General features: G+C 39.0%; 1 protein-coding gene across 1 annotated transcript in view; it reads right to left on the reverse strand.

The window, feature by feature from the left end:
• Positions 1–17,925, reverse strand: part of UGGT2 (UDP-glucose glycoprotein glucosyltransferase 2) — a 128,457-nt gene that overhangs the window by 84,267 nt on the left and 26,265 nt on the right. Inside the window, exons 8-10 of the mRNA XM_049778517.1 lie at positions 11,673–11,773; positions 5,930–6,029; positions 2,657–2,717 (exon numbers count right to left, since the gene is read on the reverse strand). Of these exons, the coding sequence (XP_049634474.1) occupies positions 2,657–2,717; positions 5,930–6,029; positions 11,673–11,773 (262 nt within the window). The remainder of the gene's footprint in view (positions 1–2,656; positions 2,718–5,929; positions 6,030–11,672; positions 11,774–17,925) is intronic.

Below are 17,925 nucleotides of genomic sequence, written 5' to 3' on the forward strand. Positions count from 1 at the left end.
TCATTCATGTCAGAACTAGTTGTTCTTGTATATTTGTGGTGTGCCAGTCTTTGGGGTGTAAAATAATATCTCATTATTGTTTTAATTTGTATCTCCCTGATGATAAATGAAGGTGAGCATTTTTCATGTGTCTTTTGGTCATCTAAATTTCTTCTTCAAAGAAATTCTTGTTCATCTTTTCTTCTTTTTATTTTTGAATGAATTAAATTTTTTTTCTTGTTAAGTTCTACCAGTACCTTAACTCCTTGTCAGATGGGTACTGGGTGAATAGTTCTCTTATTCTGTGGGTAGTTTTTGTATCCTGGTCACTGATTTCTTTGAGGTGCATAAGATTTAGTTTAATGGAGTCCCATTTGTTTATCTTTGCTTCTACTTGCTTGGTCAGTGGTGTTTCATCCTCAAAGACAACTTTAGCTTTAATATCATGAAGATTTCAGTCTACATTTTTTTTCTATGAACCTTATTGCTTCAGGTCTGATATTGAGATCTTTAGTTCATTTTGATTTGACTTTTGTGCACAGTGTTAGAGAGGTCTGAGTTCTTTTTTTTTTTTCCATGTAGTTGAACACGTTTCCCAACAGCACTTGTTGAAGAGGCTTTTCTTGCTCCACTTCATAGTCTTGCCCCTTTAATATACCTATTTATTTTCTATTCCCTTTTTCATTTTAAATGGTACACTCAAACACACACACACAAGAATGTTTATCAGAATGCAATTAATTCTACTTGAAGAATGATAAGTGGAATCATGGAAGAAGAAAAAAAGCACAAAAACTCAGTCATGACATTGTAACTCAGTTTTGAAGAATAAACAGGATTTTGTTATTATAGCAAAAAAAAAAAACTCCTCCAGTGAGCTAGTTGTTCCTAATCATCCCAACATGGTTACTATCCTCAGAGTATTAGCTAATACCGTAGCATCAATCCCTAAGCAACTTGTCTACTAGCCTCAAATTCTAAGAAAAGTAATGCTAGCTTTCTAATCTCTAAACAGTAAGAATAACCAGGTAATAAAACTCTGATCAAAGAGATGAAAGTCAAAGTTGGCTGAAGTTTACCAAGCATTCATCCTCTTTTTGATATAAAGGTAGGTGAAGAAGTCAGGAGCAGTGGCAGACATTTTGCAACCATAAGAGAAAAAAGAAAAAACCAACAATGTCTGCAGCCACCTATTTCGAGTTGTCTTTTATGTCAGGAGAATGACCTTCACTGGTTGAGGGCCCTGTGTATCTGACAATGAATTAAAAACCCAAGGAATTTTTTTTTTACATATCAGGTCCTATTTACATGATGAACTTAGACATTATGCTAATTGTTTTTTTTTTTTTTTTGGTTTTTGGGCCACACCCGGCGGTGCTCAGGGGTTACTTCTGGCTGTCTGCTCAGAAATAGCTCCTGGCAGGCACGGGAGACCATATGGGACACCCGGATTCGAACCAACCACCTTTGGTCCTGGATCGGCTGCTTGCAAGGCAAACGCCGCTGTGCTATCTCTCCGGGCCCATTATGCTAATTGTTGAAGTCAGTTTTCACCCTAAACAGGATGATTTCTTCTTTGCATGTGCTCATCTGGGTAGGATGTACCTCTAGATTAGTTCCCTACCCCTATCTGCTCTCCACCCATGGGAATGGTCTTTCTCTTCCCAATATAAGATCTTGGGTCAGAGAAACTTCTGCCGGTTTTGGTTACACAGCATGTAGGTATTCTGCTATTATCATTTTTTTCTTCTTGCAGATAGCTTGTGGTAGAGCTCCTGAACCTTTTAATCTTCCTAACCTGTGTGGATTATATGTTTTGTCAGCATTGCTTCCAGACCCACATTCCCCTGGGGTTGAGTTATGAGGCTTCTGCTATTAACATGACAGGACCACTGGAGATCTTATGGTAATTTAAGAGACAAGGTGGCAAAATCTTACCAAACTATTCAATTCATCAGTTGTACCCTATATACATACACACATACGCACACTGTGCCAATGTTTTAAACTAGTTGAGTCTTAGTCTCTTTCCAACCGCAGCATCTTCTAACAGACCCTGTTTCCTTCTTGTACCCACCTTCTCCCACCTAACCTTAGCTGTCTCCTAAAGGCTTGTTCTATCCCACCCTCTCACCCCAGCCATTTACAGGATTTTTATTTAGAGCCATTGTGAGATATCTCCTGTTGAGAAACACAAGTTTGTTTGTTTGTTTTTGTCTTTGAGTCACACCTGTTGGTGCTCAGGGCTTACTGTAGACTCTACTCTGAGAGATCACACCAAATGGGGTGCCAGAGATTGAACCCAGGTTCACCATTTACAAGGCAAACACCCTGCCCACTACTATCACCATAGCCCCATGGTTCTCACAATTTTTAAAGCAAAACAAATGATGGGAAAACAAAAAAAGTTGGTTCCTATCCTTAATTCCTTAGCTAGTGAAGAAACCGACATAGCCAGGGCTTGAATGGAGTATCCGGTTAATGAGGAAACAGGGACACAGGGGGAGACTGTTGAGCACCACAGTGATGCCTCTCAGAGACCAGCTCAACATGGGAAAATTCCAAAGCAGTTTTAGTAATTATTCACATAAATAGATCATGTGAAAATCCAAGATCTAAAGTACAAAATAACATTAACTTAGGCCAAAACCAATGGTAAAAAGGAATCCAAACAGACCTTCTGGTTTTCCTGTATTTCAGCCTTCATTTTCTGATTTACAGCAATTCTGGTCAGAGATCTGGGGAAATAAATAACTGATGTAATTCATCCTTCCATAAGGTCAAGGATTCACCAATAACACATTACTTCCACGCTCCACGAATGAAAGTAGAGCCTGACCAGGCGAGTGTTACACACGCACGGAGAAGTACCTATTAGAGGTACTTTCAGCACTTTCAGAGCTGGTCACTGTTACTCCTTTCCAACCACATATATTTCCCATGAAACTAACTACTTCCTCATAAATTAATGCAAATGGGGCCATTTTTCAGAATATTTATGTATAAAAAATTTTGGTTCATCTTGAATTATTTTTCTTTCTTTTGATTTGGGGGCTACTCCTGGCAGCGCTCAGGGCTTACTCCTGGCTCTGTGCTGAGGGATCACTCTTAGAGGACACAAGGGGATGATATGAGGTGCTGAGCATAGAACTCAGGTCACTGCATGCAACGCAACAGCCCTGCCAACTCTACTAACACAGCTGTGCCTCATCTGGAATCTACCCAAGAGTATCATACTGACTTCAAATGTTCACTTGTGAATGTTTTGTTAATTCATTATGAAGGTAGGAACATTTGACTTGGAAATTCTAAGAACACCAAATTAGTCTTAGGCTGGTCAATTTTTTTGTTTGTTTGTTTTTGAGCCACACCCGGTTATGCTCAGGGGTTATTCCTGGCTATGCACTCAGAAATCACTCCTAGCTTGGGGGACCATATGGGACACCAGGGGATTGAACTGCAGTCCATCCTGCGTCAGCCGCATGCAAGGCAAACACCCTACCACTGTGCCACTACTCTGGCCCCAGGCTGGTCAATTTTGATAAACAGAGAATGTGATTTAAAAATTAAGACTATAGGATCAGGATGACAACTTATAGGTCTGATGTGCATGCCTAGTGGGAACAGGACCCCAAGCTTGATCCCTGGGATGGCATTGGGCCCAAAGCACTGCAAGAATAGCTCTGGTAGCGATTGCCCCTAGAAACACAGCATCACCACTCCTGAACCCCCAAACTGTTAAGCCAGACAGCATCAGGAGTGATCCTGAGCTATTAGCAATGCTAGGGTAGCCCCACTTTTTAATTTTAGAAAGTATCAAAACTATGGGACCAAGAGAGAGCTCCAAGAACCATCAGTTCCTGACACTACACAGCCCTCAAGCAATGCTGCCAGGAAGACATTTAAAAATATTATGACTGCAATAATATGCAAAGACAATAGAGATGTGGGCCAGAAGGACTAGCTCATGATATGAAGCTTACCACAAAGATGGTGAGCTCAATTATAGAAATAACTGCACTAACAACTATCATGACAATGATAGAGAAACAGAAAACTTGGCCTGAAGATATAAGCAGGGGGTAAGGGAGAGGGGAAATGGTGAACACTGATGGTAGGAGAGTTACATTGGTGAAGAGGATGTATATTCAATGACTGAAACCCAACTACTAGAATTTTTGTAACCATGGTGCTTAAGTAAAGAAATTATTATTAAAAATAAATAAAAATACAGTTATTGCAAAGTTCTACTGAGACAAACACTCCAGAAACATGTAGTTGAAAAATACCCCTCATCAGTGTGCATTATATGCTCAAGTTTGGCATTCTTTGAAAGATTAGAGTTGAAAATATAAACTGCTTTACTCTGGCAAACATTAATTATCTCCCAAGTGGCTTTAGATACTCATCAGCCATCCATCCCCAATTTAAATTTAGCCTTTAAACAGTGCTGGCATAATTTGCGACTTTCTTTTAATAACCATTCTCAAGTGAAGAGCAAAGTTTAGCAACAGAATATATGAATAGCTGTATTGACTTACTCTCAAAAGAATACACCAACTGCCATCTTCTTTGGGGGAGGCACAACTAGCAGTGCTCAGGGATTAATCCTGACTCTGTATTCAGAAGTCACTCCTGGCAGGCTTGGAAGGTCAAATGGAATTATGGGGATCAAACCTGGGTCAGCTAAATGAAAATAAAATACCCTACTTCTGTATTATTGCTCCAGACCATCAGACTTCTTAAAATTACAATTTTTGGTATTATAAATCTTATTTTCATTTATCTAGTAATTACAAAAAGCTAGAGGGGCTAGAGAGCTAGGACAACAGGTTGGGGTCCATTCTCAAATGGATCCCTTGCCGACCCAATTTCTCAAATGACCCCCAAAGCTCTGCCAGGAGGAAACCTGAATACCATCAAGGGTAGCATCAAAACCCCAAATAAAAACAACCAAAAACTATTATTAATCCTGTGGCTAAGCATTTGCATCCTGTAACCACACACTTCATAGTGACTTACCAAGTTCAAGCTGTTTACACCTGATAAGTTAAATATCACTGTATTCCCTCCTTTTGGGGAAACCAAGCGGGGGGGGGTCAGGGTATCCACTCTCAGGATACTTTTCATTTATTTATTTATTTTTGGTTTTGGGGTCATGCCCAGTGGTGCTCAGGGGTTACTCCTGGCTCTGCGCTCAGAAATTGCTCCTGGCAGTTATGGGGGACCATATGGGATGCCGGTATTCGAACCACCATGGTCAGTTTTGAGTTGGCTGAGTGCAAGGCAGATATTCTTCCACTGAGCTATCTCTCCGGTCCCCCACTCTCAGGATACTAAGCAACTAGACCAGTAGTTCAACACTAGAGCCCGAGAATGGGATGCAGCTCATGCTCCTTGTGGGGCCGGAAGTGCAGGGACATACCCCCTGGCCATGTTTGGGGTGTCCAGGACAGATGCAAGGCAGCCTTATGGTGCGAGGGACTGAACTTGGGCTGGGCATAAGCTGTGTCCTAATTACCAAATCACCACAGTATCTCCTGGTGCCAACATATCTATTCATATAATTAGCAAATCTAGTGACCGCTTATTTTCAGGGTCCCATATCTTATGGTCAATTGTGTCCTCTATATTTTACAATGATAAAGAATATTTGCACTTAGTTTTCAATAAGTTGTACTGTTTCATGATGGTGGAAATCTAAAAAATATCTGATATTAAAAATAAAAAATCTGAGATTTTAATTTTTTAATCTGTTCACACGTGGATGCACAAATTAAAATTCCTCTTTATAAGGAGGGAATATACAACATGAAGGTCTTGATTTCACAAACATTACATCAAATAGAACTGACATATTTATGCTGTATGAAACAAGCTATGGTCATAAAATACATTAAAGAGAAAGTGGTCTGGTTAAAATAAAACCAAATAGCTTTCATAAACTTACCTGGCTTTTATTGGGAAATTCTGTGAAATGTCCTTCATCAGCTTGATAGCATCATACACTGGAGTGGACATTATTTGAGAAGCTGCTTGGAAACTAAGATCTGGAAGGAGGGGAAAATTACCACTCAGGAATCTAGTGTCATAGCAAACCTCAATAAACATTTGCAAGCCAGTGGAGCACTTTCTCAAGCCTTCTAGCCATCTCTTTCTATGCAGGCATGGCTATCAACTCATGTTTTCAAAAGTATTCCATGAAAAGCTATCACCTAATGCCCAATTAAGATATGCTTTACTCTTTCATGATGATAATTATGGTAATTACCAGGTTATACTTCTGTGTGTTTTCTACAAATTACAGTAGATCTTAAATACACACACATACACACACACACACACACACACACACACACACACACACACATATATATATATATATATATATATATATATATATATATATATATATATACCATACACACCTGACACAAAGCAGTTTTTCTCATACTTAGGTTAAATGAAACATGCAACAAACAAAAGTCTTGCAAAAAGAAATGTATAATTAGAAGAAAAAAGAGCTCACTAACCAGTATTATTCTACCTGAATTGACAGTTCTACAGGAAGAAAAAATTATATGTCACTAAGTGCAGTCAGTGTCCAGTATGTTAGAAACAGTAATCTTGGTCTCATTCCTTTGTCAAGAGTCAGAAAAGATCTTAAAATGACAATCTTTGGGGCAAGTGATGTGGTCCAATGGCAGAGCAAATGCCTGGCATGGGTGAGGGCCTGGGTCTAGCCCCTGAGCCTCCCTTTCTCCCAAATGCTCCCAGTGAAGCCCAAATGGATTCTCTTTCACACTTCACTGGAGGGGCAATTATATATGAGCGACAGGACCAGTTTAGCATCACAAGGAACAGTTTATGTGACCAATTCTCCACTTCTGGGTGTTAAATGGCAAATCAGATTGGATTCAAAGTCTAGAATAAGACGTTTTTAGGGCCATCTACTGACTGGATTGTGGGACAGTGTCACTTAATTACCTGAATAACTTTCAAGAGAATGTTTTCCATCCTCCACAACATTATTTCCAGCACTGCAGAGAAGCTGTTGGTACTCATTAAAATCCCTTAACTGACAAAACAATGGACGTTTTTTCAGTTCTTATCTTTACATGGTCCTTTTGCCAAAGGAGCACTTCCTTTTGTAAAGGACAAAGTACTGACACTTGCTATCCATATTAAGGATGCTGGGGATCCCAAATAACCCCAAGAATATGAACAATCAATGTGTGGATGTGGGGAGAAAGGGATTCTTATTCACTGCTGGTGGGAATGTTGACTGGTCCAACCTTTTTGGAAGACAATAGGAGATTCCTCAAAAACCTAGAAATACCACTCCTAGGGATATATTCCAGGAACACCAAAACACCAGCCAGAAATTGTTGCAGCACTGTTCACAATAGCCAGAATCTGGAAACAACCAAGTGCAAGAAAACAGACGAGTGGCTAAAGAAACAATGGTACATCTACACAATGGAATACTATGCAGCTATTAGGAAAAATGAAGTCATGCAATTTACTTATGCATGGATGGATATGGTGAATAATACATTTAGTGAAATGAATCAGAGAGAGAGGGAGCTAGACATAGAATATTCTCACTTATTTGAGGGATGTAAGAAAAGAATAGGTAGTGTGGGATTACAGGAGAGTAAAAGAAAAGGAGTCTCTTTTGTTCCTAGAGCTTCGTCTAGCAGCTGCTTGGAGGGTGGTCTGCAGACTGGAGTTAGGGTAATGTGGGGAATTTTTAAAAGTCTTTTCTTGTACTAAGTGTGTGTGTGTGTGTGTGTGTGTGTGTGATTAATTTGCACAGTGCCTTCTGGTTCGGCCTATCTCACCAGTATTCGGGGTTGGACCTGGAAGGCTTAGTTTCAAGAAGGTAGTATGGTGAAGCCTCATCCCCCACCCTTTCTCCCTAGGTAACTTGACCTTACCTGCAAGACCCCACCCATTCCTGGGAGGGGTCTTGGAAAAGGTAGATAAGGTATGGACCAGAGGGGACTAGGGCTTTTGGCTGGCTCTCACGTGCTTCTGGTCTTTGGCCAGCTAGGAGGTGAAAGGGAAGATGGCTGAAAGGAGTTAAGAGGCAGGGCTAGCTAAGAATGGCTGAATGCTTGAAAGGTTATGATATAGGCCACACATGTGGTGGATAGGGATGAATAAAGCTGATGCTTCCTGATGCCTGTCTCTGGATGAGTTTGATTCCACCATTCACCTAAACCTGGTACCCGCCAGCTGGATGGGGGTTGCGGAGCCACGTGGCCTGGGGTGGCAGAGAAAAAGATCCCTCCATCCATCCATCACCATCCACCACCATAATTAATTATTTAATTCTACAACATGGTGATAATATCCAGAGACAATAGAGATGAGGGACAGGAGGATCAGTCCATGGTAGGAAACTTGCCACAAAGGGCAGCTGAGTGCAGTTAGGGCAGAGAAAGGTCCACCATGACAATGATAGTTGGAATTAATCACTCTGAATAAGAACTGGGTGCTGAAAGGGGATAAAGTGATATGCATGGTACCCCTTCATTAATAATAGTGAAAACCATAGTGTCTAAAAGGAAAGAAAGAGAAGAGAAAGAGAGAAGTAAAATATTTGCCCCAAAGGCAGGCTGAGGAGAAGAGAGGGGAGAAACTGGGGACACTGGTGGCAGGAAATGTGCAGAGGTGAAGGGTGGTGTACATTGTATGACTAAAACTCAAGCATGAACAGCTTTGTAATCATTGTGCTTAAAAAATTGTCTACTGAAACCCACTGGTTGATAGAGAAGTCAGTTTAAAGGGAACATGAAGGTATTTTTCTTTTACTTTTTTCCCCGCTAATGAGCTAGGGTAGCTAGGTAGATAAAGGTTATGCCATGGTGAAACAAGTAGTTGATTTACATCTTAGATGCTGAGACTTCCTGAGCCCATCCTTGCTTCACACCTCGTATGTTTATAGATAGGTCTTGAAACAATATCAACTTTCTACCATAGGTCTAAGCTAAAATATTATAAAACTGGTGGTGTAGGGATATGATTAACACCTAGTAACTGTCATCAAGCAGTTGTGAAGTAAATCAAAATGACACAGAATCAACCACTGAAACGTGATTTCTTTAGCTTGTCATGTGACTATCCATGTCTCCTCCATCACTCTACTGTTTTTCTTTGGGGGGACACTCCCAGCATCTTCTCTGGGACACCTTTATATGCTAAGATTTTCAACTTTTAAAAGCTTTCTGTCAGCTTAGGAACCTTATATTCGCCCCTTATGGACCTTGCCCTTCCTTGGGATATGTCATCATCACAAGTCTGTTACTTACACCCTGCTTTTACCCAAAACAAATGCTTCTCCTCAACTTCCTCTTTCTTTTCACTTAGCCCTTTGACTTGTAAAAGTTCAGCTGGATCTCACTCAACCCTTCCCCTCCTGGTTTAATGAAAAGAGGTTTTGATTTGGCTTGGGATCATGAGGCAAGAAGCCAGCCAAATCCGTGATTCTCTCATGAGTGGCTTGGTTTACTAATTAACCCTGCTTCAAACCGTTTTCGCTAGGGGCTGAAAATATAACATGTGGGGTGATTTTACACAAGTCAATCTCTCAAATGCCAGTCCTGGCATCATTTCTGAGCACCAGAGCCAACGTCCAAATCTCTCTACCTGTTTCATATTCTTTCATCTCAAGTTAAAAAATCTTCAATCATGTTTCATTCCTTTAACCTCCTAAATATGTGTTAAACCCAATCATTGTTCCTAAACCTTCTCTCACGGTCCCAGTTCAATAGCTGAGTCCATCATATTTTTATATTAGTACATCACTTTTTGAAACTTTGATTTCCTGTTTCTTATCCATTCAAATCCATCTTTCTTAAGCAGACATGAGGAAGTTGAACTAAATGAAGTGAATTGTATGTGATTCTGTTTTCAACTCTTCCCAAACACCCATCATGTGTTTAATTAATTTAATTAATTTAATTCTAAGTCCCTGGGAGGAGATTTTGAAGAAGAAATCAGAGTGGATGGCTGTGTTTAATGGAAGGAGCTGGGGAGAGTCATGAGGGTTGTTAATGGGTATGACTGTTCCTTTCTGGGCATCAAGATTAATTCTAAAATCAACTGCTAAGTTATAGAACTCTGAAAACCCACTAAAACCCACCAATGGGAGATAACAATATGGGTGAACTATAATATAGCAAGGTTGACATGAGATATACTCAGCTCTGTAGTACACAGGAAATGCCCCATGGTAGGCATGCTCCATGACTTAGCAAAACTTGGAGAAGAAAATTTGAAGAAGAAAATTATAAACTAGAAAGGATTTAGAAGTTTAGTTTACACTAAATTTGGGTCACAAATTGTGTGCTTATAAATTGTGAGTACTGAAGGTATTGCAAGCTAACAGTAAAACATGCAATTTACTTAAAAATAAAAATTTTTAAAGAAAATTGATTTCTCTCAAAACTCTAGTAAGGGTTATTTATTAACACTGTAGATTCTCTGAAACATAATTTGATATTTCCAATTACTCTTTCACCAGAACATATCAGTATTACTTTTAGAATAATTATATGTCAAATAATTTGTTATTATTATTATTATTGTTATTATTGTTATCATTATCATTATTTGGTTTTTGGGTCACACCCAGCAGTGCTCAGGGGTTACTCCTTGCTCCATGCTCAGAAATCACTCCTGGCAGGCACGGGGGACTATATGGGATGCTGGGATTTGAACCAATGACCTTCTCCATGAAAGACAAATGCCCTACCTCCATGCTATCTTTTCAGCCCCAAATAATTTTTTATTTTTATTTCTATTTTTTTTAGTTTTTTGGCCACATCTGGCAGCGCTCAGGGGCTAGTCCTGGCTTTCTGCTCAGAAATCACTCCTGGCAGACAAGGGACCATATAGGATGCCGGGATTTGAACCACTGTTGGTCCTGGGTCAGCGGTTTGCAAGACAAACACCCTACCACTGTGCTATCTCCCCGGCCTCCTCTGACTCATTTCACTCAGCATAATGATCTCCATATCAACCATGTATAAGCAAATTTCATGACTTCCATTTTCCTAACAACTGCGTAGTATTCCATGGTATAAATGTACCACAGTTTATCCACAAAACTAGGTGTAGAATGTGATTGGAAGCCAGGGATTTCCGCTGCCGTGCTTACTATCAATATGTTCTAATGCCTTAATTTTATTAGGTCTAAAATAACTCTTCAGCTTCTTTGTACACAGTGGTTCTTGGAGATATAGGGTGGAACCCTAATTTTTGCAATTCAGCACTCAACCACATTAGATACCACAGTTCCTTTAGCCACTCATCTGTTGTTGGGCATCTGGGTTGTTTCCATTTCTTTTTTTTTTTTTTAGTTTTTGGGTCACACCCAGCGGTGCTCAGTGGTTACTCCTGGCTGTCTGCTCAGAAATAGCTCCTGGCACGGGGGACCATATGGGACACCGGGATTCGGACCAACCACCTTTGGTCCTGGATCGGCTGCTTGCAAGGCAAATGCCGCTGTGCTATCTCTCCGGGCCCTTGTTTCCATTTCATACTATTCTAAATAGTGCTGTGACAAACATAGGAGTGCAGGGATTTTTTTAGTCATTTTTTTTGATAACACCTTAATTTCAAAAGCATATTTAACAGAGATAAGTCATTATAATGCTGTGTAAAAATATACCAAAGTGCTGTACCTTGTAGTTCCCACACTTTCAAAGGTGCCATTTCTTTATTACTCTCAATCAGGTATCTTTGGAAAGCATTCAGATTACCAATAAGATCTGGATATCTTTCTCTGTAATAAAATATTAAGTAATGTTAATTAACATAACCAACAGTAAATCATTTTACAAGCAGCACATATTTAAAATGGATTGGAACAATGAGAAAAATAAATATTTGAGATAATATCATATACAGCTATATTTATTAAAGTTTAAAATAATAAGGGAGATTTGTATGCCCACTTTTCTCAGTCTATAAGCAAAGCAAAATCTAGAGGGAATGGTCTAGATGGTAAACTTGCAAATATTACTCATAAGGAATAAGAAGTTAAATATATATATATATGTTTACTGCTAGACATAGTAAACATCTTATAAACTATAATTTTGTAACTTAAAACAAAATTACATTATAAGGAAAGATATCAAAAACTCCCTATACAAAGAGTTAACTCATTTCTGAAAAGTTCCATCTCTACTAGCATTTACAAAAAACTTAAGTATTTTGTCTAATAATAATAAACACAACTAGATGTCTTCTAGAGAATGCCAAATAATGCTACAAAACGACATTTTACTACATATATAACTCAAACTATAATCTTTCTCCTGTCTCATAAAATCAAGATATAGGGCCATTTCAGATTTAAATATGCAGAACTTGAAAATAAAACTTTAGTTACTGGTATTTCTTATGAAACACGATTTTCAACCTTCAAGATATATGAAGATTTTTTCAAAGTGAAGGAAAAATACAATAGAACACACATACAGAAATGCATTCGTTTTATAGTTAGGAAAAAGACACTGCAATGTGAATATCTTACAATAAAGGACATTTTGAAAATAAATCAAGCTTTTACAGCAAAAAAAAGTTAGCCTTTTTTTCCCCAAAGAAGTTAACTATACATCAACATTTTTTCTTTTTGTATTTTAACTTAGAAAATTATGGTTGTTTATTTATTTATTTATTTATTTATTTATTTATTTTTAACATTCAGTGATCATCTTAATGTCATCACTAAAATTATCCATGCGATTTTGGCAAAAAATGCAATACAGATAATTCCTTAAAGCAAATGAATTTTGCTGCGTAACCATGTAAGAATTAATATTTAAGTACTTCATTTTTTTTTTTAAATACAATCGCATGGGTGCAGAAGCTATAGCACAGCGAATAGTGTTTGACTTGCAAGTGGCCAACCCAGGTTCGATGCCCAATATCCCATATGGTCCCCTGAGCCTGTCAGGAGTGATTTCTGAGCGCATAGCTAGAAGTAACCTCTGAGTGCTTCCGAGTGTGGCTCCCAATCAAAAAACCAAACAAACAAATAATATACAATCCAAAACTCCAAAGAATTTCTGAAGGATATGCAATTTACTATCATAAAGGTTTTTTTTTGCCCCCCCCCCCCATCCACTCTCATAAAGTTTTATGAGAAGCTTAAAGTTAAAAAAAATGGACTATGGGTCCTACAATATAGAGAAAAAGATTTTTTAAAAAACAAAATATTAGTGCTTGGTTTTTCCTAAATAAGGAACTTAGGGTAAAATGAATTTGTAAGAAATTGTTGTTGTTGTTGTTGTTGTTGTTCTGTTTCTGGACCACACCCAACATTGCTTAGGGCTCACTCCTGATTCTTCATGCAAGGATCACTCCTGGCAGGCTCAGAAGATGCTGGAGATCGAACCCAGGTCGTCTGTGTGCAAGGCAAAAACCCTATCCACACTGTACTATAGCTCTGATTCCCAAAATATTATCTTTGGAGGCCACCTAATATACTAATATGCTTCAGATTTCTCTCAATCATCCATATAAATCAGCAGCATAAAACTATTCCCTTCAGTATACAAGATCATAATTCTTATTCTATGGAGGAACGAAAGCTCAGCACTATACAGGGCCCTTTCCTTGTGATGAATTTCATTTATATCACAGAATGCCGTGTCCCCCTTCCAAAAACCAGGCTTGTAAACAATTGCACCCAGAGACTCCCACGCAAGCGCAGCTGCCGGCAGGCACTCACCATTTCCTTCAGGGTCACTCGGGGAAGCAGGGAGAAACAGGGCAAGAAGGCATTAGCATTTGGAAAAGTTTTGAGCATGATGATCGATGGCACAAAATACTTAGCAAAATCAAACTTTTCTTTATGCTTGAGGCATAAAAACACCTGACTTTTTTCTTTCCCTGCTAAAGACCCAGTAGTAACCATGTCTCTCTGTCTCAAGAATTGACAGTTTGCTTTTAGCTTTTCATCACAGGTAAGTTTTATCGTTTGCAATTCCTATTTTTTTTCTAATCAGACCAAGTCCAACGATTCTGCCAACAGTTCCTTTACTTATCTGTGTATCTGGTGTTTGATGACCGTCAAGAGTATCAGCAAGATCGTTCAATTTTTTTTTTTTTTTTTTTTTTTTTTTTTTTTTTTTTTTTAGTTTTTGGGTCACACCCTGCAGTGCTCAGGAGTTACTCCTGACTGTCTGCTCAGAAACAGCTCCTGGCAGGCACGGGGGACCATATGGGACACTGGGATTCGAACCAGCCGCCTTTGGTCCTGGATCAGCTGCTTGCAAGGCAAACGCCGCTGTGCCATCTCTCCAGGCCCAAGATCGTTCAATTTTTAAGCTAAATAATACAAAGTAGTTCCCCAAAACTCTCAGTAGCACACAATCAAATAAAAATAACACTGAATTTCAAAGTAAAAACACTAGTCAATAGAATTATCAGAATATTGATTTTTTAAATTATCTCCTAATTTTTTATTTTGATAGTAATTCAACCTGGGAAATATGTTTTCTTGAACATATTATTTTAGGAAACTATTTTAACAAACACTATCTTGGTCACTGTAATTTTTGCTCCTTTTCTTCCTGTTTTATGATCATATAATATTTATTATGTATCATGAGTAATTATAAGCATGCTACTACACTGCAATACTTATGCTCAAAAAAACCTAAAACAAGTAACCAGTTGTGTTATTTATATGACTTTTTAAAATAATTTTTATTGTGGTCAACGTGAATTCCAAGTCTTTCACAGTAACGTTTAAAGAACATAGCGACATTGAATAAGGGGTATTCTCACCACCAATGTTGTCCTCCCTCCAACTCTATTTGAAGCATCGCCCTCCTTTGCCCCCCAGACTGTTAGTATAACTGGCCCTCTCTGTATATAGCTTGTTGAAGATTGGGTATTGATTCTATTGTCATTGACTATGGGATTGGTGTTTAAGTCTGATCACTTTTTATTTCTACTCAATATTCATACAACTGTTTGATTCTGGTACCATCCAATTTTCCTCCCTCATTTTATGAGATAGAACAAGATGATCAAATTATACGGTTCTGTTTGAAAAGAAAAAAAAGTACAAGGAGAAGATGAAAAAAGAAAAAAACCAAAACCAAAACCAAACCAACAGACAAAAAACCAGGAGGAGTCTGTCTGAGGGTTCTAAATATCAATTTAAAATGAAGAAAGGGGAAAAAAGAAGAAAATCAAAACAAAATAAAATAAACCAAAACACACACACACAAATCAACAACAACAACCAAATTGATCAAACACAAACAGAAGCAAAAATCAGAATTACTTAAGTTCCCATGCTCCAGTGGGACCTTTGCAGTCTATATCAAGGAGTCCACAGGGTATTATCACCATACAGTGAAATTTAAGCACCTGATTACAAGTTGATCCAATGCCAATAAACACTGGGCATTTTATCTGCTGGTTGGTGGTGTTGAGTCTTTGTTTATGGGGATAAGTAATTTATCCTGGGTTAAAAAAAATAAGAGAAAGGAAGAACTGCATATTTGACAGTGACTAAATAGAGGAGACAGCTATCTGTTTTTAAGTACTGAGTGTTTTAATGATGCCATATTGCAGGTCTGGATTTTGTTATAAAAGTAGATTTTAGGGTCCAGAGAGATCACAGTGGGTAGGGCATTTGCCTAGCACGTGGCTGACTCGGGTTCAATCCCCAGAATCCCACAGTGTCCCATAAGTCCACCAGGAGTGATTCCAGAATGCAGAGCCAGGAGTAACCCCAGAGTACTGCTGGATGTGGCTTTAAAACCAAAAATAAATAAATAAATAAATAAATAAACAAATAGATAGTAGGTCTTAAAACTTCTTTTCATTTGGGGGGTCATACCTAATGTGACTAAGGTGCTACTCTGGATTCAGTGCTCAGGGGTCATTCCCAACAGTGCTTAGGGGAACCAGGTAGTGGCAGGAGTCAAATGTTGGGCCACTGCACACTTGCAAGGTCAGAGCTTTACCCCCAAACCATGTTCCTGGTCCTCTTAAAAATTCTATTCACCATAAGAAATTATGCAGCTATATTTGGTGAAAGATGTTAACAATATTTCCTATGGCGTTATTTGTAACATGGACAAATACTGAATCACTATGACACATGCCTAAAATAAACATCCTATTAGAGGTCAACTATGGCTCAATTTAAGAACATACTCATTTCTATTTTTCTAGTTATTACTGGGAAGCTACCTGAGAATTAGAAACAGAATTATACTTTGCTGTGTATTTATTTATTATGTTTTTGGTTTGGGGCCACAGCCAGTAGTTTGGGGGTTATTCCCGCCCTCAGAGATCACTCCTAGTGGATTCAGGGGATCATTAGAGGATGCTGGAGATAGAAACTAGGTTTGGCACATGCAGTCAAGCACTTCACCCACTGTTCTATTGCCTTAGCTCTTGGAATTAACCGTTTAAATTTCATAGGTAGAAATAAAATAAACTCAAGAATAAATTTCTATTTTTTATATCAGACATGAAAATAAATCTCAACTATAAACAAATAGGATAGGATTTTGAATTTTTATGCATACAAGGCTATTATCAATTGATTAGAAAAAGATAAACACAGCAAGAAAAAAATGAGCACATATCAGGATTAAACTATTTACCTACCAGGAAACTAAACAGCTAAACAAAAATAACATGAAAAAAAAAAAACTGGGGCCAGAGTGGTTATACAATGCATACGACGCTTGCTTTACACATGGCCAACCCAGATTTGATCCCCACCACCCCACAGGATCCCCCGAGTCTGCTAGGAGTGATACCTGAGCTCAGAAACAGGAGTAAGCCTTGAGCACCACCAGGTGTGTCCCCAAATCAAGCCAAAAAAAAAAAAAAGCATAAAAAATTAAAAATGGGACCGGAGTGGTGGCACAAGTGGTAAGGCATCTCTGCCTTGCCTGCACTATTCTAGGGCAGACCGCATTTTGATCCCCCGGCATCCCATATGGTCTCCCAAGCCAGGAGTGATTTCTGTGTGTGTGTGGTTTTTGGGTCACACCCGGCAGTGCTCAGGGGTTATTCCTGGCTCCAGGCTCAGAAATTGCTCCTGGCAGGCACGGGGGACCATATGGGATGCAGGGATTCGAACCGATGACCTGCTGCATGAAAGGCAAACGCCTTACCTCCATGCTATCTCTCTGGCCCCAGGAGTGATTTCTGAGCGCACAGCCAGGAGTAACCCCTGAGTGTCACCAGGTGTGGCCCAAACCCCCCCAATTAAAAACATCGCAATAATATTTGACTTAATGCATATTTTTTTTGTTTTTTGTTTTTTTGTTTTTTGGGTCACACCCGGCGGTGCTCAAGGGTTACTCCTGGATGTCTGCTCAGAAATAGCTCCTGGTGTATGTGACCTGTTTCTGTTATCCCCTCTGTCCACCCCCAAATACACCGACAATATAAGGTAGCACCGTTTCTCCCTGCAAAGGCACACTAAATAAAGGGGAAATCTTACATAAAAAAAGAGCTCTTGTCTACTAGAGATAAGAACTCATAGTTGTTTACAATACAGGGATATCTCCTACCCTGAAAATATGTCATGTGGAATCAACTTAGACTTCAGGTGATTAGATACCATTCATCCAGCCTTGAACCCTGGACCCCAGACATAGAAACGGCACAGTTCCTCACAACAGCTACAAGAAACAAATCCCAGCCGGGACAGCCTTAATACTGTGGGGCCACCAACAAGGACCAGCTAACATGATATCCTGACAACGAGGAAAATGTGAACAACCTGACCTTAGAACAGATTAGCCTACCTTACCAGCCAATGACAAGACAAAACCAGAAGACTTGTCACCCTTTGGTAGGTCCAAAAGCCAAGATCGCGAGTTATAGAGGACTGGCTGCTAGAACCATGACCAGACTGTATATATCTTGGGACCAATAAAAAAG

The sequence above is a fragment of the Suncus etruscus genome, chromosome 8, assembly GCF_024139225.1.
Source record: "Suncus etruscus isolate mSunEtr1 chromosome 8, mSunEtr1.pri.cur, whole genome shotgun sequence".
Classification (NCBI taxonomy): Eukaryota; Metazoa; Chordata; class Mammalia; order Eulipotyphla; family Soricidae; genus Suncus; species Suncus etruscus.